Here is a 27243-nt window from a genome sequence, read left to right as displayed (position 1 = left end):
GCATAGCTGCAAAAATGCACACCTGTTAAAGTTGAGTTTTAAAATATATCTAAGAACAGAGGAAGGGGAAAGCTGCAAAACAGTTAAATGCTGCTTCCACCAGCACATACCCCATTGCTTTCAGTCAGGAGCACAGGATCAGGTCCTATCAAAGCAGATCGACTTACCTGCTCTATTAGCAAGGGGCTGTTTTCTGGTTCAGTCATAATTATATCTCCCCCTGTTCTTCTTTTCAGAATTACTCACTCTCTCACTGTCATTCAGAACCTCATGATACTGCCAACCCTGTTTCTTGCCATATGTTGCCAAGACAGAGATTTAATGTAATTAGTACAAATGTTCTCGTACTTCTAAAAGATGTATAATAATTTGAGAAACGACAATAAATACAATTAATCAGTGAGGCACTGCTGGTACTTTTATGCAGAATTCTGCCAAATATGTTATAGAGATAAATTATTCCTTATGAAAAAAATGCTGAAAATCCAGGAGCTTTAATTTGTGTAAATGTCCCATTAAAAACTTGTATAAGATGAGAAAAATTAGAAGTCTCAAGCTCCAGTTATTTTAATATTGTTACAGTTGTGAGATTTTCTATGTGAAAGTCCTTGAAAAAGAGCACTGTGATTTTTGACTCTCAAGAATACCAGACACTGAAAAAAAAAGGTAAAAAGAATAAATTAAAAACCTACTGAAAGTTTTAGACTTGCAAGTCCTCAGGCCACATGCAAAAGCACCATTCATAATTAAAAAGATTTAGCTTTTTTAAGAAATATGGACAAGTGCCATTTTACTTCCTACATAATGTATACAAACTTACTCTCTCTACATGTATGAAAAGACTTTTTCTGTTAAAGAGAGTGACCCAAAGATTTTGGCCAAATTTTCTTCTTTGCATGGCTCTTCAGTCACTTCCCAGTAAAGAAGTTATTTTATGTCAAGAAATTGTTTCTGTGTATAGTGAGATAACATAAAGCACTTTTATATCCTTCAGGACTGAAGACATAAATAAATTTCATAAATATCACTTGTAGAATCAGGCCCCACTACAGAATTTATCAAAACCAACACAGCTGGCCACAGGAGGATTGTCCCACTAGAAGGGAAAACTTCTGGAACTATGTAATTACCACAGTGAGGTCTTTCACTGTCTTTCTTTTGTAGCTGGCCTAGAGAGAAAAACAAGATTCAGGGGTAGTGCTGGGAGAAGACTGGAGTTTTCCTTCAGCCCTATTATCTCCAATTTCTATCCTAACTGCTTGAAATTGTTGGCAAAGGTGTATAACTGAACAGCCTGATTTGCTTTCAGGGAATAGGAGCAATGCATTCTCAGCCCAGCTCCACCAAGTACAAAAGCCTTCCTTATCCAGTGCCAAGAACCTGGATCTCTGAGTTAAACAGATGCCACAATTACATACGTTAGAAACTACTGCAAGGCTCAGGCATAGAGACAGCTGAAAATAGAAACTAAAGATAGGCAAAAGAAAACAACCTTTTGATGGAGAAATGCAATGATCAGAAAAACTCCATTCTACAACCGAAGCAGAAGCCATTGCAATTTAATTTTAAGTAACTGCTTCCTTACTGCACTCCCACTGCAGCAGCGAGATGGTTGCCCTAAAAGAAACACCTGCCGCAAAGACATATATACTTTTAAGAAAGCCTTGGACCAATAAATCCAATTTCTCAACTTCTGCATATTTTTTAAACTTAGCTGAAATAGAATATAAAAGAAAAAAGAGGGGAAAAAAAAAGAAAAAAGAAAAGAATAAAGCAGTAAGGTTCTGATTTTTTCAAGTCTTTATGTAATTACTATTGCTTTTCCAAAGGTTGTGGGAACAGTTCTCTCATTTTCACTGCTCTACTTTAAGTTGACCAAAAGGTGAACTTGCTTGCTGCATTTTTTATTTTTTTTATTTTTTACATGCAGGTATATCAAAGACTGGCAGAGATCAAGGGCCTTGCCTGAGATTTAATATTCAGGATCAGATTCAAAATCCACTTTATTGTGGAGCAATATTGTGGAAACACATGTATTGGTTTCCACTGACTTTGTGTTAACTCTTACATGAGAGATTCAGAGCACAGCTGAGGAGAGAAAAGCCTACTGGCATTATTCTGACTTCACAGAGAAGAATCTTCTCATTGATATGACCATATTGGTATCAGGAATAGCTGGCAGGTTCCTAGTCCACATTACATGACATCTTTATGCCAGAATGTGGTTGAATGGATAAAGGCAGAATAGAACAGATAAAGACCTCTGAACAATCAAGTGGGGAGAAAACCAGGAAAGCACTAATGCTCTTTCCCCGACTCAAGTGACAGGCGTACAAATCTGCTTTACTTTAGTCAAAGACTGAGCGTCCATGCAGAAAATGTTTTAGTGTCCATGGTGCTCCTACCCTCACTAGTGACTCCATATGATAAACTGAATAGTTAGGCCACCTAATCTCTCTGTGACACAGTTTACAATACAACTACTTCAGAAGACCATTATATAGTGAAATTAATAATGATGCCTAATGCCTATGGACATTTGCAGAACTTCTCTACCTAGTGCTTTGATAGCAACCATATCCAAAGCATGTCTGTGCTGCACTGAAAACTCTGCTTTGAATGGTGGTCTTCTCTACTTGGCTACTGAATTATCAAAGTCAAAGAGACTGATTTGTTAAAATCTGTGGTGCCTTGCACCGACCAAGTGAAGAATGGTCCTGGCTGAACTGAGGTGGCTACTAAAGGACAAAGACATGGTTATCATGTACAGTAAAACCACTTTCCAAATCTCTTGATAATGGAAAGAAATGGTTTGAAATTAAGTTAATTAAGCACTGTGAAGCCCCAGAGACAGAGTAAATTTAACCTACCGGTGAGATCTGGAGATCAAGTCTACAAGGACCCATTTCCATGAAAGAATGAATAACAGACAGTATATGCCTTGGGATAGTGGTGTTTGAATGGGATATTGCTGTAGCCAACTCCAAGTAAGACAAGTTTCAGAGCACGTAGACTCAGCGCAGCAAAACCTAGCATTGTAGCCCAAAGAGTCTGCACATAATAGCGCAGAGAGAAAAGTGCTTCTCAGGGGAAAGGTGCCACTGAATTACAAGATGCTATTTTATTTTTTCAATCAGATCTTTACGCCAGTAAAACTCCTGATAAAGTAAATGATACAAAATGATCAAGTGCAGTAGACACGCTAGCTTGATAAGATTGTTTCACAAAGTAGCACCTAAAGTATCATAAAACTGCAAAAATACTACAGTTATACTAAGCTTGCAGAATGATTTATACATTTTCTTCAAATGCATAATGTATACACAGTAACTGAACCAAGGTGAGACCATAGGGGCTCTCAGCAGCATAGTGAATTAATGCACCAATAACAATTTATTGAATAATCGGTTCATCTTTTGCTTAAGTCATGAGTGTAATTGTATTCAAGACCTTCTATGCTACAGCATCTGCTTTAGAGGTCTGGGACACAATATACCTACCTTCTGAAACTCTCATTAAAGCCTAGTCACATCCTGTTACACAGATGAACCATTCTTACTTTTTAATATTCACTTCAACTCATTTCACAGTTTGTTTTGTTCAAGGCTGTAGCATCATTCTGGGATATGTTTAAGTTATGGGTATCATTCTTTCTGTACTACACAATGAAATTGTACGTATTTGGTAACAGAGTTTCTGGACTTGTACTTTCAATAGTTTAATCTCTGTCACAAGCAGATTTATTCCAAGTCCCACAGAAGCTCACATAATGCACTTTTCTTCTAACAACAGAATTACTATGAATAATAATTACTGTGCTATGGTAGACTGAAGAAATCAAGTATCCTTCTGTATTAACACGCAAACACTTAGGATTTGAGCCTTTCTGCCTCTAACAATTAGATTATCAAAGAGCGTTTCCCCAAAGAATGAAGCAAGAGTTGGCATAGCATCCATTTAGCCAGAGATCCTGACACCTTATTTACTTTGAAACTAATTTGGATGATTTTGCAATGCTCTCCCTTCAAGACTAAGAACTTGTCTCTCATAGGTGAATATATTCTACCTTTGGCACAAATGCTTAAGGAGAGGCTCAGAACTGGAAGAGAGAGGGTGATGAACACTGGTCAGGAATTGTGTGAAGGATTGGCCAGACAATGTGAGAAGCCTTCCTCCCTGCACGCCTGCATGCTGCATCTGGCCCTAGGGAGGAGTCTGGGAGTTCAACTGTTAAAATTGAAGGCATGAATGTTGCAAGAAATTAGAAGTGGGAAGAAAGAAATACTGCAAAGTCAGAACAGATTTCAACTCTGCTACACTGTACTTTATTGAGAAGATTTGGTTACTGGGTCTGTTTCATTGCCCCAGCCAGACCTGCCCTGGGGCTTAAAGACTGAATCTCTTCTGTATGGCAGCTTTTGACTGCTTTACCTATCTCTTGTCAACGACCTAACCCTCAGCCCTGGCCACAGCTCACCTTTCTCTGCAAGGAGCCCTTCTAACTCATGGCCCCACTTCTGTCTTCAAGGAGAGTGAAAAGCAGCTACTTCTGTTGCCTGCCCTGAGGCACTGTCAGGCAGCTGCCTCCTTAGCTGTGCACCTCCACTGTTCAAATTCTGGAAGAATTTCGGGCAGCTCAGGGGTTTGGACTATCTCAGACCTCCCAAACTAGTTAATGTACAATTAAATCACATAGTGTTGGGATGAGCAAAATCAGGTCAAGAATGCTCACAAAGGAAGAAAATGGCAAGGAGGTGAGGCGTTATGGGACACTAAAAAGAGTATGGCAGACATGGAAGGAGAACTCATGACTCAGCTCCTTTACACAGCTCTCACACATTCCCAACACCACCTCTACAGCTGCAGATCTCGCATCACTCAGGACACAACTTAAAACCTTAATTCTATTTGTTAATGAATTTCTCCCAGCCTAGACTTAGCCTCTATAATCATATGGATTTTTTTCTTACCTATGAGATATTTTCCCCTTTATTGTTTTTCCTTTCACAGTGCTGAGAAAGGCAACCAGGTTTAAAAGCCTTACACTTCTAATGTTGTAGCAGTTTTCAAATGATATTCAAAGCAAAACAATCTCAATGTGTGTGTGTGTGTGTGTGTGTTGAACCAGAATTTGGAAACATTCAGCGCCATTGTAACATTTTCATTTGTTTTCAGGGAATGAAGTTTATGCAGAACAATATAGACCCCATTCTTAGCACAAATTACCTTAGCTCTAGTTCCTGCTAGACCGAGGATTTCTAGTACACTCAGGAATGAAACTACATCTAACTTTCAGCTGATCTGTTGAACAGAGTGGAGCCTCACACTTTCAGGATAGAAATACTGTTCTATTATTAGAGTCCATCATGCAGTACTAATGCATAAAGTGCTAGAATCATTAACCTCAAGTTGTTTTGCTTCTATAACAAAGCCACAAACCTTAATTCTTAGAAAATACTGTGGGTGAAAAAGACACTGTGGTTTTATAAAAACCCAACAAATCTTTGGGGAAGGGACGGAGCAGTACTTCCTAAACTCTGTGGCAAAGGCCACAAAGGGGGCTGGATACTTTTGCCAATATCAAACTGAGAATTGCTGTAGGAGATGCTGTAATATGAATATATACATAGAAAACATCTACTAATTTCTCACCTTTTCTTCATTACCAGCACAACCCCCAGAAATATAATGACGAACAGCAAGATGCCTGCAATGACTCCAGCAATTTTAACAGTATGGTCGGTCTGCTTCTCAGGCTCTGGGTCCGGTTTTCGAGTGGCAGCCCCTATGGCATCAGTAAAAGGAGAAGAGGAGAGAAAAAGAACAAGGATGTTATTCTTTCGATGTTTATACATTTAACCAACCAATGTCATTAGTCTTATCCAGGGCCAACAGATATCAATGCCTGATCTTTTAAGAAAAAATCCTGCTTTCATATGCATTGGCAGGAATATAATTCTTCATATTGTTCCATGACATTTTGCAAGACCACAACACAGGTGGGATACCGCAGCCAGCCCTCACCATTTTATAAGAGCCTCTTCAAAGATTCACAAATTTCTGTATTTTCATTATCTGTGCTGGCTCCCTTTTCTTTCTGCCATTTAGAAACTTGCTAACAACACAATAACTATCCTAAGCCTTTATCCAAATTTGATTTGCTGGAACATTTTCCTCAATTATTTTTCATAAATGAAGCTGTAATTCCATAACATATTAGCTTAAACACCTGGAAAAGTGAGATAAGCTCATTTACCATGCATTTTACTCACAATTGTTTTTTACACAATAGACTTTTTTTTTTTTTTTTGCCTTTGGAAATCTAAATCTAGGTCACATCTGGTAGGCAAAAAGACTCCTTCTAAGCAATTTATTCACAAAGTGGGAAGCAGCTGATGATCACACCACTGGCACCCACATTTAATATCTGTTTAAATGAGATAACCAGTGCCTTACAGCAGCTACTGTCTTAGCTTTTCCAGCTTCTCCATTTAAAAAAAATAACATCATTTGTACTGTTTACTGTATAATGTGATGGAACGTCAAATCCATGTCTGATGAAATATCCATTTCCTCTACTAAATGAGTTCAGGATGAAAAATGTTAAGGAAGCAACATTCAATTCATGAAACTGATTTTATTTTTTTTATGGACTTTTTTTTTAATCAAAACGTGACAGCATTAATCATTTGAGGCACCATGCCACAAAGTGGACACAGGGATTTATGGATCACTTTCCTGCTATAGCTTTTTTGGGAAGGGAGAAGGAAGAGTAAAGCCCAAGTAAGTGAGGTGTAATATTTTAAGACCACATTCTTATCTCACTGCCTGGGTTTCACAGTGGATTTTGAAAGCACCGATTATATTTTACTTGTTTCTTCACTTCCTTTTTTTTTTTTTTGAAAGAAAGCAAATTAGTGATCAATGTACATGCAGAGATATTTCCTGAATAGTACCATGACATTTCCAACGTTTCTTCTCAGTTGCAACCAGGATATTCTAAGATGGATGGTCAGTACTTCTGAGTGCCCACAGTTATACTTTTGGGCTACATCTTCAAAATTCCTTACCAGGAGGAATGCCAGGAAAACCTGGCAATTTGTATCGCTGCCAGAAAAAGTGATAACCTTTAACTAAAATATATCTAAAGCTAACTGCAGAAACCAAGTTCTTTGGAAAATTCTGGCCACGGTACTTTGTGTGAGTGCTAAGTCACTAAGAGAAGATGATCTGCTGCCTGTCTCTGTGGCAGAATATTAGTTTGATAGCAATACACTGTATTGCTAATACACAATACAATTCTGAATTAGCAAAATTCTTACTTCATATGAGTAAAGACAACAGGATCTGGCTTTGTATTTTCTTCAATGCAGATGTATAAAATTCTGTTATATACAGTTCTATTTTTATTTTCCTTGTGTCATACATAAATAATTTTGTTAAACTCTATATTGCCGTAATCTGCACAGCACTCAAAAGGGTAGCAGATATTTAGAAGACATCTAGAGTATCTTTGTGCAAAAGGCAGCTATTGAGTTGAACTTGGCAAACAGGAAGCAGTAAATCAAGTATGATGCAAAGAGTAAGCCATGATAAGGACTTCACAGCCCTCTTAAATCTAAAACCCAAGCAAGGAAGAATGCAGTGTCAACAACAAGCAGTATCTTTTCAGATGTAATTTCTAAGACTGGTTCCTTCCAAAGCCTATTCTTCATATCCTTCAGGCTACCTCACCCTATTGGAATGCTCATCGGTAATGCCTTCTTAAAATCAAACTGCCTTACAGTTTCATTGCTTTCATTAAGGCTTCCAGTGCTAGTTCTGGGATCATGAACGCTAAACATTAAAAGTAAGTGAAGGCAGCCTTGCTACATTTTCACAAAGAACTCTCAACTATCCAGTGTATTTTATCTCAGTGTCATGTCTCTCTTTGACAGCACGGGTCCTCACTTCAGTGAAATTAGCTAGACTTACACTATGCAGAGCAGATAATATCAAAATCGTATTCAGAGTACACACATTTTCTGCATATCATGGAATGCAACTTTCATGAAATGCCTTCTATGACAGAAACCATGACCCTCTTGGGAGTCATGGACAAGCTGGGAAATCCACCACTACTGCAAATTCTCCAAAGAAAGCCTACAGAAGAAGAGATACAGAGCCTAACACGAGCCCATTGAAACTCCCACATTGCATCATATATTGATTATCCAGTTGGGGGATCATCTGAAATTGTCTAAGAAAAGTGCATGCAATGCCACACCAAGTTAAAAATAGAATAAAGCTTCTCACCGTGATGGACTCAGCCTGACTCATAATGGAGATTGTCTTAAACTGGAAACAGGCCTTTTAAAAACTCCTATCATTAATTATTATAAAACCCCCAAAACTGGCATTATCTCAATTCTCCTTCAGTACCATTCAGCATGTCATTTGTTCGCTGAGAGAATGTTCTTGGTGTCAGTGGGTTCCAAAATCCACTTGAGTAAACGAACCAAATTTGCCACATTTTGCCTTTCCTGACCTGAACCTCTACACCTCTGCTGAACACTAAATAGCATTCACCAAGACTGAAATTTAAGTTGGTACTGCCTCTTCATTCAGTTTGCTTTTGTCCTGCTGAAATTCTTTGCAGTCCTGTATGAATTCTGCTAACCCACAGCACCTAGCATCATACTCAAGAGCTGCTGTCTCAACGCTGACTCTTCCATGTATTTAACAGACATACTGTACAGCATATAGTATTAAACCCTTAAGTGCATTAGCCATGATAAAAGGTGGCAGTCTACTTCTCTCTGGTTTCTGTCTGATAGGTAGATTTTGTTCCGGAGTAATATGTGTAATATTACTTTTAACCTATAGCCACACAGGCAATTGCATTGGCACCATGGGGAGAAAGGTGAACTGTGTGTAAGGAGATCGAAGCAGCTAGGGGCAGTAGCTCTGGAATTCATTTTGCCACTTGATAAACTGCAATGTCAATTTGTGCTTTTAGTTTTGTTTGTATGTTTTCAGGAGAGATTTGGAAAATTACTATTGCAAGTCGAAAAACACGATGACATGCTTTCTCTTTTACTCTGCTGTACGGACACATACTAAAAAAGTCAAGTTAAATGTAAACTTACTTTGCAGAAATAGTGTTAACTATACACTATTGTATCATGATATTATAGTCCTGGTGATTTATTTTAGTTATTGTTGTTTCAACCAGTTTGTCTGACATACATAGCCATTTTTAATTTCCTTGATCTCTCTAGAGCCTTTAAAAATATATAGCTACAAGACTAGTGGAGTATTCTATCTCCAGTAATTTATCTGTTTATAGATTTATCTCTGTCATTATCTGCTTATAATGACAGACTGCATACTGTTGCCAACAGCTGAGCTAAGCCCACTGCATTTTCCTCAAAACACTGCACCTAATGACTTATCTGGGGTTTTTTTGCTCGTTTTAAGCTTTTGCTTCCACCCTTGTACACAGAAGCCTGACTTTAAACCTTGCACTATAACCTCACTTCTGTTTTTTTACCGAGACTGTCTGGGCTAGTGGAGTTAGAAGAATCAAGGCCAAACTGACACATACACTGTGGTCCAGCTCTAGAAAGGCAACAGGTCAGTAAGGAGCAGTGAGTGCAGGACAGCTCAAGGGAGCTGCCTAGAAAATGAAAGGACAAGGAAATGTTTCCTGCCAGTTTAAAAAGGAATAAGGTGCTGACTTTGGAAAGTCCTTACTTGATGAGAACAAACTAGAGTGCTTCCTGCCAGAAGTGAAAAACAGAGATACACTTATAGATAAACCCTAAGGTGCCACAAAACCCAGCAAAGTATTTCACAGGCTTCCTGCATTAAATAAAGTGGAAGACAGTAATATTGTTTGATTCCATACTCTTAGTTATTTACTTTTCTAATTAATCTCAGTGATTCCAATTTCCCTTTTACTTATTTATTGCCCATTCTTTGTGGCCTTCCTACGGCAGCATTTAAAATGTGAAATATCTGGTTTTTTCTTCGCTTAGAAAAAATGGCATTCAGCTGGCCTGATTTATGGCTTTCCCTCATGGGTCCCATTTTGGTCAGTACTTTGCAAGACCTAGCAGTAATATTTTTAAAGAGTATCCATGAAACACCTGAAGATTTTATTTCACTTATTTTTGACTCTCAGACCTATTCCATTAACTTTTTCTTAATATTGGAATCCCCATTTCTGAAGTTTAGCGATTACTCAGCCACTTCTTGGCATCTTACCTCTCTTCAGATTGAGAAATGAATTATATTCTAGTCTCTAACATTTAGTGTCTGCCATACTGTGAATTCTTAAATTACTTCATGTGGTGAAATTTCTATTTCTGTACTGTGGGTTAGAAGACTGTCTTTGAAGAATTTCTAGTTCTCATCAGAGATATACAGGTCTGGTATTAGTATTACAGGAATAATTTGTGCTTTTTTGGAAATGGTTCTGCCGCTTCTTTGGGTGGAAAAATTTTCCTTTTCTTTCTCACTTGGAAGGTACATATGTTGTGTTATTGATCAACCCCAAAACTTCAAAACCAATAATCTCCTGTAGGTAGTTTATGGATAGAAAAGTTTGAGCAGAACTATTCCTCATTAAAATGGAAGCTAAGACTATTCACTGAATGAACTAGCCAAGTAAAATACCATTCTTTTAGCTCACATGCAAGCATTATCTTGTTTTTCAAAACCAATGAAAATGTTCTTCACTAAAAGAAATAAACCTCTACCAATTGAACAAAATCTCTCTCTCTCCTTCTCTCTTTATAAATAAACAAAGTTTGGCCTTGATTGTCAATGTTTATTAGTCCCTTCCAAAAAAAATGTAGTTAGAAATGACTGATCATTGTCTAGAAAGGAACGACCAATAAAATAACCCTGGCTCAATAGTCTAGGAGCTGCTAGTTATACTTTCAATGACAGGAATGAGATTAAAACTGTTAGTACTAAAAATTAGCTATAGGTTGTTTTGTCTAAAGCGATCTTTAGAAAATCCAGACATTTCTTCTCCTATTTGAGTCAATAAATAATCCCTTCCATTAATTAACTAGACTGGTCTCATTTTATTTCTCCTACTCAAGGCTGACCATAGTTGCTGCCTTTTGTACTTCCTTTCTGCAGCTTTAAGCTCTCAAAAGATACTTGCTTAATAAGTCACTCTCCAACTGCATTTCATCCATAGGTGTTCCAGTGACTAATGTAATGGCTAACTTCACAAGGCTTTAAAGCAATAAGACAGTCTAGATCATCTTGGTTTCCAATCAAACTTGAGACTAACTTGTTGTGTTAGTAACTAACTAGCCCATGATTTCTTTATGCAGGCAGTGTGATTCAACAATCACATCTCAGCACCTACTTTTAACTTATTTCACAGAGTGAGTCAGGAAAACGAAACATTATACCCCTGTGTGACAATTGCGCTGCGATTAGGTGGTAGAAATCATGCAAAAGGGTACAAGGCAGAAGGGAGGCAGAGAGGTGTGATGCTTCCTTGGAACATCCATCACTAGGATCCTATTGTCCCTGCCACAAAGTAAGAAGCCTGAAAAGATCAGAAAACTTGGCTTTAAAGGCTCTGCCCACGCTCTCCAAGGACAACACAAATTACAGAGGCTACCATCATTACTACTCTCTATTGTTTGTATGCAGTAGGATCAAGAAGCTCTAAATCAGACTGGGAGCCCCACTGGGCAAAGAACAGTGCAAGCACACAGCTAAGCAATCGTTGCCACTAAAAGCATACTATCTAGCTGAGCTAGGCTGTAATAGGTAGGTGCAGCAATCACAGGTGGGAGGGGGAGGTAAATACCCCTAAGAAAATGCATTTACAATATCCAAATAAATGGATACTTCTATCTTCCCTGCTCTTTTAGCTAGCTGGTATCACTCAGCATTTCCAGTTAGTAAACACAGCAGAAACAGATCTTCAAGAGTGATTTGAGGGACAGAGTAATGTTTTGATGGATGATGTTGGTTAGGGTGTTCCAAGGAAGGAAGTAACATACAGGTTCATAAACATAAAGGTAGGAAAAGCAGAGGTGCCAAAAGTAAAGGGCTGGGATAAAATGCAGTATGACAAAATAGTCATAGTGACAGTACACAAATACGTTTGTACTACTGGTATGAAAAGAGGTGCTCCACAGAGGTAGGTCCTTCTTATAAATGTCAAATAATCATCAGCAATTTCCAATCCTGTATCACAGACTGAACAATACACCTGAATGGGGCGATAGTGCAAAATGCCCAGTTTCCCCCAGAAGTTTCCTCAGCATTTCTACCCCCATTTCCCCCATGACTGCAGACAACTGTACCCTCATTTTTAAGTCTGTAGCAGTATTACTGGTGTTGTTAGGAAAAGACAAGCCAGTCCAACATGCTTTTCAAGTTAATTCCAGATGCCAGGATTTGTGACTGTCTTGGAGAAGACCCAAAACACATACAGATTTGTAGATGAAATGAATTACCACCCTGGCTAGCCTGTTTATCCTGTAAGTGACTGGCATGCAGTCCTCATCTGCTAGCCAGCGTGCATTCTGCTAACAAAGTCTTTGTTTTATTACTCCTGGTAGAACTCCAGCTAAGGGAGAAAGTTCTCCCTCCCCTTCCTCATTTGTTAGCTTTCAAATCAGTGTTCCTAGCTCTCCTTCAAAACTGCACTGCTTTTTTGTCCATATGGTAGAAGCTACAAGGTGTTGTTGGACAGGGTATAATTTGTGACAGAAGGTGGTTTTGATCAGTATTTTTTTCAGTTTTCTCTCTCTACTTCATGCCTTGAATATATTAGTTTTATAAATGCCGCAGAGTAAGGTCTGCTTTACTTCTCTTTTTACTTCTATTTTTCCCTTTCTGTTCCTGGCTTCTTTTTGAAATGCTCATGTAAAAATTGCTTTTTCCATGGGGCTTTTTTTCTATTTTGCTGAGCACAGGAACCATTTAAGTGTTGAAATCAATGTATCCTGATTCTCCCTCCTATGAGGTGTTAGTGCTCACTAAATCTATTTTTTGAATGTCTGGCAAAGAGGGCAAACAGCACTTACATTTTCGCAGGAGAGTATCTTATCCGTAATTTATGATCATCAGTACAATACATATTGCTGTGTACAGATCTTCCTTTCCTAAAAGAGATTTCTGTACTTCTGCAAGACAACCAGGCTGATTTGGTACATTGTTTATTTGGTGTTTTTTAAATGCAGGAAAAACCAGTCTTGTTAAAAGATCTATGTTAAGAAGGCACTATCAAAATAAGGCTCCACTGTGTAACAATAATTATGAATTATTAATTTTGTTTGTGATATTCTTTACTAAAATGTAAATATGGGTGACAAAGAACTGCATGAAAAGAAATGCAAAGAACTACTTTACTGATGAATATGACTCATTTAACTGACTATCAACTGAACTGTATCTCTCACTGGTGGATGATTCATGTTGGTGCATGTGAGCAAAAAGACTTTTTTTGTTAAACATCTGTGTTTCTGGTTGTCAGGAATAATAATATTCTTTACAAAACATGCCTAAACCAAATAAAGTTCCCAGTTTGATGAGTATCTTTTGGTCTCATCACAATTTATTTTTTAATGGGATTTTAATCCAGGCTCCTTAGACTGGATTTTTCTGGAGACTGTGTTTTTTTAAAAAAGGAGTTGGAAGAAAACTACCAAGCAGGCCTTGATAAACAGCTCATTTGCTCCTTTGCAATAAAATCACCAACCTTTTCGGTAGCTCTTTTTCCCCGTTTTCTCTTAATCAAGGAAATTTAAATAATTAAAATTCATAAAAATCTTCCTCTCTAGTGGGCAGCCAAGCAGTTGGAAGCCCTCACTCATACTGGAAGAAAGAAAGTGTAAGTCCTTGCACTTTAATAGCACTGAGATCATTAAGGGATGTTTAAAGCATACTCAACAGCTATGACACAATCAGAAATTAATAAGTCTAGAATATACAGACATGGTGTATCTCCTTCTTGGAAATAAATAATTTCCTAAGGAAAAAATATAAAGTCTTTGGAACTTTAAGATTTCAAATGGCACTAAAGGGTACCCCCATACACTTCAGTATAGAAAAAAGTCTGGTTACGTACTTATAAGGACTCACTTTGTGTGGCCAAAGAAGCAGCCACAATGACGCACATCACAGACCTCTATGTCAATGAAGGGAAAAGTCATGGCAGCATATTTGAAAGACAGACCTCGCCACTGAAATAAAAGATAAAATCCTCCTGACTACTATGTAAAGAAGAAACTGGACTTCTTCACCAAACTTCTGACTACCCAAACATAACAAAGGTCAATATGACTCCAAGCGATGTAAATTTCTGATCAAGAAGGTTGACTGAGGAGCAATGAGAACACACTTGCATCAAATTAGTTGTTTACATGTAGGTCTCATACTGAATAAGGATGAGGAGGTCTGAGAAAGAGGCACCAACAAGGCCTAGAACTGCTGGTGTCTCAGTACTTTGAAATGTAGGGCTGGTTACCAGCTGAAGCTGTGTGAAAGAGGTCCCACTTGCAGCCACTGGAAGTGCAACAGCATCTTATAAGGCTGACTTCTATGAACAGGCAGACCTAGAAGTATAATGTGCAACAAGGGGATCTTTTAGCCCTAACACATTTGATTTTATGCTTCTCTACATAACCTCAAGACAACAGTACTCAGGGCAAAAAAGTGACTCTTTCAAATTAGCTCTAAGGAAACGAAAGCAGTCAGTCCAGACTGATCCTGTTCATACATAATGCGTTTTCTTAGCAAGTCAGCACCACTCTTCTAGCCACTCCTATAGAAGCAGCAGATAATTTATCATCACTCTCACCATGGAAATTTGAATTTCACTTATTGCTGAAGGAAACCTCTGGTTGACTCTCATGCTTTCAACACCAGATCTACTCCTGAAACTACACAGAAGTGTCAAGAAATGTTAGACATCCCTGACAGTTTATTTCAACTATCATATTCTACAAACAGGAAAGGTGTGGGTTTGAAGCCTGAAGAAGACTCTGCCCTCTTTAGAGGAGGTAAAATGTGGTTTTGCTAGGACTTAGTTGGCCTCCACCAGTCAGGGAAGATGTGAAGTCAGATCAGAGTAATGCTTCTGGAGCTGACTTATTGAGGGTGAAACTCAGCTATAGAACTAGATGCTCTTGGCATGGACAAACACAACTGCTTTATTTTCCATCCATGAATGCAAGGGATCACATCCAGCATAGGAACTGAGTAACCTGAAGCTACGGGTAGGAAGAAGTAGTGGAGTGAGGTACTGTCTTCTGAGCTTGCTGCCACTGAAGACTTAACTACAGGAACACTAATAAACAGTTCCAAGTGGGAAGTCAGTAAAGACCTGGTTACTTTGCCATTAGGAAGAACGGGGCAGAAGGACAATGTAGAACAGGAATCCCAGTGGTTCGTCTGCACATCCATGCATTTTCTGGCCTATGCTGCCACTGGCTTAAAGATGAGGCTGACGTTCCCAGTGATTTCCACTACCAGTCTCCCCAGTCTCCCTCCCCATTTTATCTCTTATGAAGGATTCTTCAGAAATCCTTCAAAACCAGTCACACTCTCAGAACTTACTTATCATTACTCACCACCTTCCTATTTTCTTGGAAGAAAGCATAACATAACTCATTCTACTAAAAGATAAATGGAATTATACACACAAAGACGCACACAGAAAGGAAAGGTAAGAATAAATGTATAAAAAGCAGGGAAAAAGACATAAAACTTTTTTTTTAAGCATTTCCAGAGTCAACACCATTTTGGGGCAGGAAAGTTGGCTAGAGGAACTGGAAAGAAGAATCAGCACAAGAAAGGAAAAATAATTCCACAGAATTCTAAATCTGTGCCAATACAGTGTAGCAATTCTTTTGTTCACATTTCAGAAGCATTTACAGTATTGCCAAGAAAAACCCTGTCCAAACTGAAGCAATGTTACATGAACCAAGATTCTAGTACAGGGACAAGAACAGACTGGGCCTCCTCTGAATGGTTATCACAAATTTACATTCATTTTTCATATATTTCCTGTAGGTTTTAGGGGTTACAGAAAAATCTCCATCTGTCCTATTTGACAAAGAATGCCTTAAATAGCTATTTTTCTCATCTGTTCTTTTCATATCAGTTTTAATTATTGACCCATTTACTCATAACCAGAAGCTGTCTAATTCAATGACAGCATACTGAAAAGTGCAAAATATAACCATTTTCCTTCAAAAAGGTTTCATGAATACTTTGTTTGCTTCTGACCAATGAGAATTTACCATTTTTCCTCTGTTTCCCTTTGTGTTTCCAATGTGAACTCGAAAGATGAAACAGAACCTGAAATTACTGTATTTCTCCTCTTGTCAGCTTGAAACCATGTGAGACAGCAACCTCCATGCACTTTTGTGCAAAACTGTGACTCAACTTCCATTTGCATGGGAGTTTTCTATTTACACAAAAACTTCTAAGTGGTCAGCAACAGCAGAAAATCAGATGAAGAGAAGGAAATGAAAGTTCAAAGTTTTGGAAAATAAAAGCTTGAAAATGTACACATAAACTTGAATGCCTGTTCCAGAGCTCTAAAATCATCAGCTCTTGCAGTCAAACTCTCATTACTGCAAAGAAGGGCATTTTCAATACAATGTCTGGAGAAGAAGATGTTAAAAACCTGTCAGTAACTACAGTCATGGCTTGCATAGTGTTGTTACTCCAAGCAGACAAATGCAGCTTAGATATTTATTAAGTTTTCAGTTATTTAGAGGAATCTAAACTCAGTGAACTGCTGAAACATTATTTTGCCCAAGGTAGTATGTTCTGTGTCTTTTGATTAAAGTCAACATTACTACTCTCCTCTTTGCTGTACTACTCCATTTAACCATAACACATTTTAATGTTCACCTATACATTAACATAGAGGTAATCCATATAATATTGCATTACACATTTGTTAAACTCTCCAGTGATACAAGCACCAGATTTGCAGTTCCTAAGAACTACAGGTTATTTTATCCACAACTGGTCCCACATTTTCTTTCAAATTAAAATTCTAGTTGCTTAGCGTTTTATGAATACAGTCAATAACTACAGATGGGAAACATTGAAATTCACAGGTTTTTTTAGTTACTAATTATATCTCTGAGTTTCTCTCTCTTCCCTTGTCTCTCCTTAATTTTTCATTGTGGTACATGCAAAAGATGTTCTGCTTTGAATGTAAAAATCAGAGGCTTTTTTTTTTTTAACACAGAAATGAAATAACATACTATATGATATACAATCATGCTCTAAAAATTACCTACTGGTATTTTTGCTTTTTTTAATGATTTTTTTCTTCTCTGTATATTGCTGATGTTGAAATATTTTGGATTAGATGTGATACTCGCCGGTACTACACAGATGGCAGAGATTTCTTCAGTTTGTTAAGAATTTATCCTGGTCAGTTCATTCATATTGTTATTTTCATGACCAGGTTTTATGTTTCCATTTTGCGTAATGAGATTAAGGAAAGCACCCTTCTCCCCATTCCAACCTCAAATAACCTCAGAGATATTCTCATATTAAGAGTACACATTGCTGAACAACTACATTATTTTTCAAGCTAGAAACTGAACAGACTCATCTTTAGTGGCTTAAGTTAAATTTTGTTGCACTTTCTTCATGAAAGAGATATTTGACACTGACACTTGGAATTATTCTTCTCTCAGCTATAGCCTGGAACACTCAAATTTCCAAATCAGTTACGTACTTGAGGGATGTAACTCAGCTCCTGCAACAACTGATTATTAACTCTGTGGCAACCAACTTTTTAACTCCTCTGAATAAAAGACAGTCTCTACCATGCAAAACATACCTAATTAGGCTACTTGTCCTTCCTAAAGGGTAGGGAAAGATTGATACTTTCTTCTAGGCCATGGGATCTTCTCCAGGTGTTCCTGTCCCAGGGTGGTAACATCACTGGCTCTGGTGATACAGCGCCAGGGTAACTGATGAACTCATACCTCCTTGGCCAACTGTGCATCAATGGCTGGAGCAGAACTGTTGGTGTGGCCTTCTGCAGTTTATCCTCCCTACTCTCCTATTTAAGAGGGAGAGTTGCAAAAGTCCCACTGTCCCAAACTCAACCTGTTCAGAGTAGCAGGAGCTGAATGGGAGGAGGTTCTGAACCCCTGATCAGAGCCTCTGGCTTTTCTGTAATGATTTGAACACATTCAAAACTAAGGCTGCTAATTTATTTTCAGAAAACCTTGTAGGAATTCTTATAATTGTAAAACATGAACTGGAGTACTTAATATCACTAACAGAATTGAATTGGTAACTGACTTCTAATCAGCTCAGGTTCTCTATTGTCTGTATCCGGAAAGGGCTTGTATTTATATTATGGGTTATTTCAGCATTTGTGAATTGTTATCATCAGCATTATTTTTGGCCCTCTTTGCTAATTGTTTATCTTCAGCTCTTCTTCAGGTGCTCTGTGGAATAGGTACTTATGTTTAAAACTCTAGATGCTTTGGCCGCACTGTCTTAGAAACAGAAAACCTGACATTTGACTCTGTAATGTACTAGGAAAAAAAAAAAAGGAGAAAAGGAAACAGTAGCTCCCATGGCACTCCTGTATCCTCTTAACATTTTCTTGTAACTATACTGTTTTATAGATGAAACTGTCACCGCAAAAATGACAAATATAACACATAAAGGAACAAAAATGGGCAATAAATCACAAGTGACACTCCAGCCCATTGAAATGCATTCAGCCGGTGCTGCAGAAAGTAGGAAGATTTGCATTTTGCCCAGCTGAGCAAGAGGACCAGAATCCTTGAACAATTGGTACAACACTGGGACCATCTACACCTTAAGGTATGCAGGGTAAAAATCATTTACACTTTGAGATTGCCACTATCTTTTTTTTAAAATTCTTCCCAATTCTTAAGTATTAGTTATTCTACAAAACTTCTGACATATCTTGTATCTGATTTGTACCAAGAATTTTGTCTATGAAGAATGTACAATACAGAACTCTCCCTTCCAGCTGCATGTGTAATTAACAATGGGTAGTAAAAAGGGCGTTCTATGGAAATCAGTCTCAATAATATCCAGTAAAGTAGTGGCTGCTCCACTAAATCACAAATGGAAATACTTTAATTTAAATATAAGTAGCTCAGACATATTTCAACAATTAAGAAAATGCCTGAAAGAATGAACACCCTAATCATAATTCCAAGCATGCTATTTTATCAGAATGCAGGCAGAACAAAATAGATGAGGGCCAAGTGAATACCAAATATGGCCAATTTAAACCTATTACATGAACTGTCTCTTACAAAATAGTGAAGCAAACTGCAAATGCTTTCAGGCTTTGTCAAAAACATGGATTTGTTATCCAACTTTAAAGTCAAGATCACACAGTCCCATATGTATGTGGTAAGTTTTTTGTTAATGTTCTCCATGATTTCAACCATGCTGTTAAACCGTACTTGTTTATGAAAACATGGAGACAGTCTCACGAAGACTCATGTATACATAGTCTTTCCTCTGGGTTGACAGATGTTATATAGATATTTTCTCTATCTGTTGGAGGATAGGGTCAATTGAGTGGATTTCAAGTTAGTTACTTTTTGTAAGGTTAACTCTGAAGGGAAAATGCTATCCCCCAAATTTGAATTTAGTTACTAAGTTATGGAATCAGTGATAATAATGTATTCACGAATACTAACAACACTAAATTGCCTATTTTGGCTTGTAAGAATCAAAATGCCTTTACAGCATGTTATATTATACTATAGCTTAAGGACAACTACATTGTAGGTACTCAAGTGCAACTGCAAGGCAAAGTTCCCTTTGCTACAAGCTGCAAAGGAGTACTGAAGCAAGGAGTGGCTGTGGAGATATTTAGGGCAAATAGCAGGTAATCCTATAAATGGTAATCATCTTATTTTTACATAAAAAGGAAGGAGCAAGGAAGGACAAAGAGGAACTAATAATGCATTGTTTATAAACTGCACCATTAAGGGCCAGGATGAGTTGACAACAAGGGTGGAGGAAATGAGTGCAAGTACAGTTGGCTTGAAAGCTGATCTGTATTATCATGATCTTTCTGAAGAGAAAGACCTTTCAAAATTGGTAACAATATTCAGGAATGCAGCCAAGATTTAAAATTTTCATTACGCAAGAAGCATCATCTTCCCACCTGAAAAAAAGAAAATCCCAACCCTGACCTCCCCACTGCCTGTTATGAATCTCCTCAAATGCTAAAAGACCAAAGTAATTTCTTGATCCTAAATGTAATTACTTCAGTGCTGAGCAAAAAAGTGAGGAAAAGGCACTGAATAGAAAATGCTAAGTAACATTATTTAAGAGTTCCAGCTGTAGGGCTTGTGGTAACTACAGTTAGCAACAGTCCTATGATTTCCACATAAAGAAATCCTTTTACATGTAGATCCCCTCCACACTCTGGGAATTTCTAGGAGAAAAGCGTGGGGACAATGTGCATCATTCCCTGCTTCCTCATGTCCAGTCCAGCTCCTGTAAATCTCCTTTAAGAAATTCTTTGGGTTCCTCATGGATACTGCAGATACCATTATTGCCAGTACTGCCCTGAAGTCGAAAAGCCTGCCTAAGGGACCTCTACACAGTGTGTATTTGTAGAAAACTATGAATTCCTGTTGCTGTCATGGGACCAACCATGTGGGCTGTTTTTTTCACTCCCTATTGAAGTTGTGGCAACTGAGAAGGAGGAAGATGCTTCTTTCCTTTTGATCACACAGTCTTTCAAGCACAAGAAGGGGTTGCAAAAATGATGAGGGGGATTTCAGAGACTTTTTAATACATTTCACTGATAGCCATAAATGCTGTTTGCAGGTATAATTTGTTTTTTTCTTTTTCAATATAAAAATTAGTTTCTGGTAGAACAGATTTATTTAAAAAGAAAAAAAGGCAAATAAAAGTCACAGGTCTGACAGACGACCACAGAGTGCCAATGCTATAAGCCACCAGTGACAAAGCAACCAAATAAATACTTTGCTGGCTGTCCTATGCTAGCTCTATCTCTGTTCTCTCATTGTTAACTACTATAGTCATCTCCCTTTTCTGGAACACGCATATCTTCACTGTTTCCTGTAGCTACCCAGTTTTGCATCAAAGCAAATAAAAAAGAAAATAAGAGAAGAAAAACATCTAATTCTCCATATGGAAAAATACATAAGCTTTTTTGAATCCTGTGATGAAGAAATCAAAACTTGTTGAAATTCAAGGATATGGAAGAGATGTTCTTTGTCTCTTCAAAGCTTTATTTGTATTCACAAGTAAAAATTAATTGAGCTATAAAAATGTATGTGGACAGAGCTTCTGACAAGCAGCACTAAAAAGAACAAGCTCTTAGCATCATCTAAATGTGTTATTCTGGTTAGTTCATATGTTATTACATAATACAAATAAACATGCAACAATTTTGTCTTGATTGACATGGTAGCTTAGGCACTATGGATCACTCAGCTGTGTTGTTATAACACATACCCCAGAATTAAAAGCTATGGCAGACATGTCACCAGTCCTCTTAAGTTGAATGATTTAACTCTCTCTCATTGACTATAGCAGTATTCAGATGCTAAGCACCTGAACTCCTCCTCGACCCTTAGATACCCTGGCAGCAACATTTACATGCTACCCTTGTAACTATGCCAGTGTTCTTGAATAAGGCAATGATTTTATCATATGCTAAACACTGATGGAGTAGGTCTAACTTCCCCTGTTACATATTCCATATTCCAAACTCACCTTAGATTCTAGAGTTTTTAATGCTCTTTGCTTCTGTTTGAAAATAAAAAGGTTTCTGAATCCCTTAAAAGTTTTATGCATGTATTAATTTTCTGACAAAATGAATCTTTTCCCCAAGCTCATAAAGATTTTCTGGTACATTCTGAACTATTAATTGTCTCACTTGTGCACTGAGTTTACTTTGACAATTAGATTTAAAAATCTTACCGTCTTGTTCATTCTCATATGTCATATGCTAGGTTATTTTGTTTTAATCCTAGAACTCATGTATGACATAATTAAAAAGGAATTGATTTTATTTATTTTAATTTTTTTCATATTGAAATTTACAAGAAAATACAATCTTCCCAACATTCTGCAGTAAAAAAAAAAGTAATCCATTAATGCAAGCTCTTTGTCCTAACTTACACATGCAACTCTTGAGCCTAAATTATTGAGAAATTCTAGTGTCTTGATCTAAGAACACAGAAAAAAATAAATAGGTACATGAATATCTATATTCAAACCATCATTTAATTTATGGATGGAGCAAGACTAGATCTCTTTACATCAGGCTTGAAGGAACATTCAACAGATCACACACACGATGGGCACATGCAGCGGAGTTGTAAGTACAGGGATGTGTGTGTATGTTTTGGTGCCAAGCACACAATTTAATTTAACGGAGCTGAAGAAAAATTCATAAACAAAAAGAAACTTTTAACATAGAAAACTATTTATGAGCAGGGAATGAAGAAACCGTCAGGGAAAAGGAGCCAAAAAAAAAAAAGAGACAAAATGGGCATGACAACTTGTCTATACTTGAACATCTGACCTGTTAGTTGGTCGTCGCCTGCAGCAGGGGCGATGCGAATGTATGGTGTTGTAAGCTGAGTCACGATTATCGCAGCTAAGGCAAAGGAAGATTTCCAGGTCAGCATGCATGAGGGAAAAAAAAGCCAGACTGAAGCTAGACCAGCAAGAAGAATCTTGGTCAATAGTTTATTGTCTGAACTTCTTACAAATAAAAACCAAAAAAACTCCCACAAGTTCTTTTTCATGTTCAGTTGTTAGTGTGGTTATTCTGCAAATTAAAAGGCTTTTTTTCATTCAGGAAGAGGACTCAAAGCACATTATTTACATATAATGAATTTGAGGAAACTGGAGACTGACTCTGCCAGTCACAGCACTGGGCTCTAAGTAAAAGTCAACTGCTTATTCAGGTTACTCCAGTCTTAACTTCTCCAGGTAGTTTGAACTAATTTCACTTTTTGTTTTCCTATTTCATAACAGCATATTTTTCCTATAATTCTTTTTAAAGATAATTTTTATGTGAAATATTTTTGAGCTAGCTAAGATTCATTTTTCTTGTATCCTCTTGGGTCTTTGTTCTGATAATGCATACACTGCGCATACACTTAATTTTCAGCACACAGAGAATGACCACTGAGAGTTGGCATGCTTTTAGTTAGGTATGTATGTAACCGTTTGAGTTTCAAGTTCATGTTTTGCCACTAAGACAACAAAAAGCTGAAAAACCTGAATTCTTTGTGTGCCTCAAATATTCAGACTTTTCTGTCAGAGCTGTAACAATCACTGACTGGTATAGATAAATATTACCATGGCTCACATTAATAAAATCTCATATTTCTTTGTTTGCCAGCAGTTCTATGATTGCCTCTAAATGGTTAAGCACACTATGATACATATATATTAAGGAATATAAAAAAAATTAAAAGGTCAGATCCAACATGATGCAGCTGGAGAATGATGGAAAGAAAAAATATTGGAAAATTAAGGACAAAATTATATGAAAGATCACTCATTTACATAGAACAGCCTGGGTGCTATTAGAAATGTGGCAACGAGTGAGGAAAATAGATCATCTACCATCTGCAGACAATTAAACTCAAAACTGCTGCTGCATAATATTTTGAAATATCCCTCTGCAACACTGAAATGCAGTGTTGATAGTAGCTGCTAGAGTACTGTTGCTATTGGATTTAAAATATTATAATATCCTTTTCTCTCTCATAATTAATGAAAGCCGTCCAATATTGCAAAATTAGAACAACGATGTCTCCCTCTTGAGAACTGGATTCCTAGGAGATAACCAAGATGTTTCTATCCAGACAGTGTTGTAAGTCATATCAGGAAATACAATCTTAATATAAATCACAAAACACCACAAAGTTGATGGCAATAAACTTGGAGGAGTTTTGGAATGTTTTCAACTTCATCTGCTGAGATTTTACAGTCATTTAGCTCGAAGAAAGAGTAGGTATATGAAAGCCATATTTCAAGCAAAATATGACAACCTTTATTACCACTGGTACAAAAATCTCTTCCTGATTTTTGTTTGTTTGTTTGTTTAATTATCTTGTCAAAAATAATGGGAGTTGAAACCCTGCAGTCTCCACATTTGTATATACACCAAGTAGTCACAGAGGTCCTAGAAGCCTTTCTCTACAAAAAAACTAAGATGAGAACCTCTGCATCACAAAAATATGCTGTCTGATCCTTCTCCTAGCAAAGTCAGTGGCAAAGGTTCCCTTTGACTTCAGTAGAAGGAGGAGAACTTTCAGCTCTATAAAGCCCAATATTCTAATCCTAAATTATACTTACAATCATTGCAATAGGGATTTTTATATGATCTCTAAAAAACACATTTAATGGACGTTTCATTGATATAAATGTAATGGTCATAAACAAGAACATTTTTAAAAATGTTACAAATTGAGGTTGTTTAAAATATATTTGATGGAATGAGAAAGTATTATCCAGCTACTGACCCTGCACATGCATTTGACCCAGTAGAGTCAGGCTGTACTTTTCTAGAGGTAGGCTGTACTTTTCTAACAAGAAGCCTGTGGATATGATAATAGGCTATCTGGTGCACTTTGGCTCTGATCCAGCAACACAGTTTAGTGTGTGCCAGTTGAGCACATGCTTGACAGTAAGCACATACCTTATTCCTATTGACATCAACTGGAGTGAAGATTGAAGTACCTATTCAAGGGTTCTGCTGGATCTGGGGCAAGAACACTCTGTATCTTTGTATTACACTTACTTATTTATTTTTATTACAACAACAAATACAAAAGCATACAGTGGGCCATGGAATGAACACTACAAAACTCAGCGATAAAACAAAATCTCAATGATCTTAGGAAGGTCTCAAGGGCACCAACAACTTTTAGATTATCTGGAGTTGGGATAATTAAAGGAAATACAGCTAGCAAATGATATAGCTATGTTCATGTCATGTTCTGAACTCCCATATTGATCCTGAGGGCAAACTTCGAACAGGCTAACCACGCACCCCTCATACATACAACGAGGTGGCTTAGCCAAGCTCAGATGCTCAGTGGAGCAGCTTGGAGGTTGTCTTGGGTGACCTGGATGCTAGGAAGGGCTGCCAATGGGCTCAATGCAATCCTCAAATTCCCCGGGAATGGAAGTGCAGAAGCTTTCAAGAAGAAAGCAGACAGTTGACTGCACTGTCACGTTTGTTTTAGAGGATATACTTTATGGCACAGGTTTTTATCCAGTAAAATACTTACATGTCTACTTTAAGACAGAATATTTGTAATGTAGTTAGTGCTCAAAATTAGGTACATAACTGGCTTGATTAGGGCCTAAAAGCATATGGTTTCCTCCATACATATTAAATTCCAGCGCACATCTACTAACTCCAATAACCTACACAAGGCTGTAGATATTTTCAGGACCAGACCTTAATTTAAAAGAAGATTGAACATATACATGAATGGCCTAAAGCACTTTCTTTTAGCTTTAAAACCCACCAAACTTGAACTTTTAAAGATAACAGAAGCCTAGAATACAAACATTTCAGAAATGTTATTAGTATACAAAAACTAGATGTTGTACTGCAGAGCGTTTGCAACTTTATTTGTAAGAAGTGCTGTAATAAATAGATGGACAAAACAAGCACATGATAGAGCTTAAGTAGCTTACTGTCTAGTAGCTATACTAGCTACTAGAAAACTACCACAAAACTCTGCGGAAAACAGTGCGTATCTGTAAGACATCAGGCAAAGCGGTCAGAGCAGCTTTTGTTTCCTGGGGTACAGGCAATGTGAATGTTGTACTAAGCTGTTTGGGGAGCTGTGGACAGAGGTCCTCACAACAACCCTTCACCTTATTTTATAGGCTTCACAAAGGTATTATGAAGAATTCTGAAACATGCTTTTGAAACAGAAATGTATGGAGATTTGTTTAAAATAAAAGCTGCATTCGTCACATCTCCATTGCCAAATGGGTTAGCTCAAAGTAGGTTGTTGCTATGGCAGCTATTCCAATCCATAAAGTTATCCTTGCTTCTCAAATGAGAGTAAGATTTTTCAGTCAGTCAAGTAATTGAAATAGTTGAACATCCATTAGTGATTAGGAATACAAATCTTCCAAATAATTTAAAATCCATTCCTCTAATCACCTATTATGATTTCTGAGGTAATGTAGTCCACTCCTGGTATCACTGAAGCTACTGGAAAACACAAACCACAAGATTCCACTTGAATCTGGAATTAATCTCTCATCTACATTTTATTGGGTTGTAGTTTAGATATTTGAAAGTTTTCTATGGTTTAGTAAGCACTCAGTTAGTAAATTAGAATTAAAAGACTTCCTTTGGTTTAGAAAAAAAACACCCGGGAATCAATTCAAAGAGCCATAAAAAATGTATATTTGTCACATTAGGGAGGATCCAGCCTTTCAACAGAGGCAACTGTATGCTAACATTTCTGTTACTTTTAAGTAATGAGATTCTCATCTATCCTACTTAGATTTAGTGGTGGTGGTGGAATTGTGAAGTCTACATGTAAAGGAAATCATGGTGGAATCAGTTATGTTAGGGTTAGTCACTATGAGATATGCATGATCTCCTGCAAGGAACAGTGGTACAGGGATGAAGTAGGTTTTGTTTCATACTCTCATCGGGTGCCCAAACTGCAAGGTGGTATTACCTGTTCCTACTCACAGCAGTACTTTCTTTCCTTTTCCTCTATTACAAGCTCCAAATAATCATACTATCCCATCACTTCTTTTTCAGTCTTTGAAGTTGCCACCAGCTAGAGGTACTAAAAAGGTGAGACTACAAAGATAATCACAGACAGATTATTGCCTCCAAAGTTAAATATATCAGCAGCACGTTTGTCTTTCCCTGTCTGGGGATTAAACCTATAGCTAGCACTATCTCAATTACATAAACTTGTCTCACAAATTGTAGTATCATGTGCTGACAGAACAATAAATATAGCTGATCCGTACCATGAAAATGAAGAACATGATTTCTCCACTTCTCTTTCATAAAGCAATTAAGATAAGATAATTGCTTACAAGTAAGGAGTAATTTTTCACTATGGATGTATAAGCAGCTAGTATGCACTCTGCAATTGGCAATTTTACAACTCTACTATATATAGAAAAGTCCAAAATATTTATTGTGAGATCATATAAAAACCCACAGAATATATTTTAAAACCCCTC

At 37.3% G+C, this 27243-nt stretch overlaps 1 protein-coding gene across 10 annotated transcripts in view; it reads right to left on the bottom strand.

The window, feature by feature from the left end:
* PTPRM (protein tyrosine phosphatase receptor type M) overlaps nucleotides 1–27243 on the bottom strand; it is a 512931-nt gene that overhangs the window by 163117 nt on the left and 322571 nt on the right. For 6 of the 10 annotated variants that reach the window (XM_075744400.1, XM_075744401.1, XM_075744406.1 and 3 more), the window contains exons 14-15: nucleotides 22571–22645; nucleotides 5653–5785 (exon numbers count right to left, since the gene is read on the bottom strand). In XM_075744400.1, the coding sequence (XP_075600515.1) occupies nucleotides 5653–5785; nucleotides 22571–22645 (208 nt within the window). The remainder of the gene's footprint in view (nucleotides 1–5652; nucleotides 5786–22570; nucleotides 22646–27243) is intronic. The other 4 variants (XM_075744405.1, XM_075744407.1, XM_075744409.1 and 1 more) reach the window with 1 other exon arrangement.

Source organism: Balearica regulorum, chromosome 2, assembly GCF_011004875.1.
Source record: "Balearica regulorum gibbericeps isolate bBalReg1 chromosome 2, bBalReg1.pri, whole genome shotgun sequence".
Lineage (NCBI taxonomy): Eukaryota > Metazoa > Chordata > Aves > Gruiformes > Gruidae > Balearica > Balearica regulorum.
The sequence above is the reverse complement of the archived record's forward strand: the minus strand, read 5'-3'. Positions and strand labels throughout refer to the sequence as shown.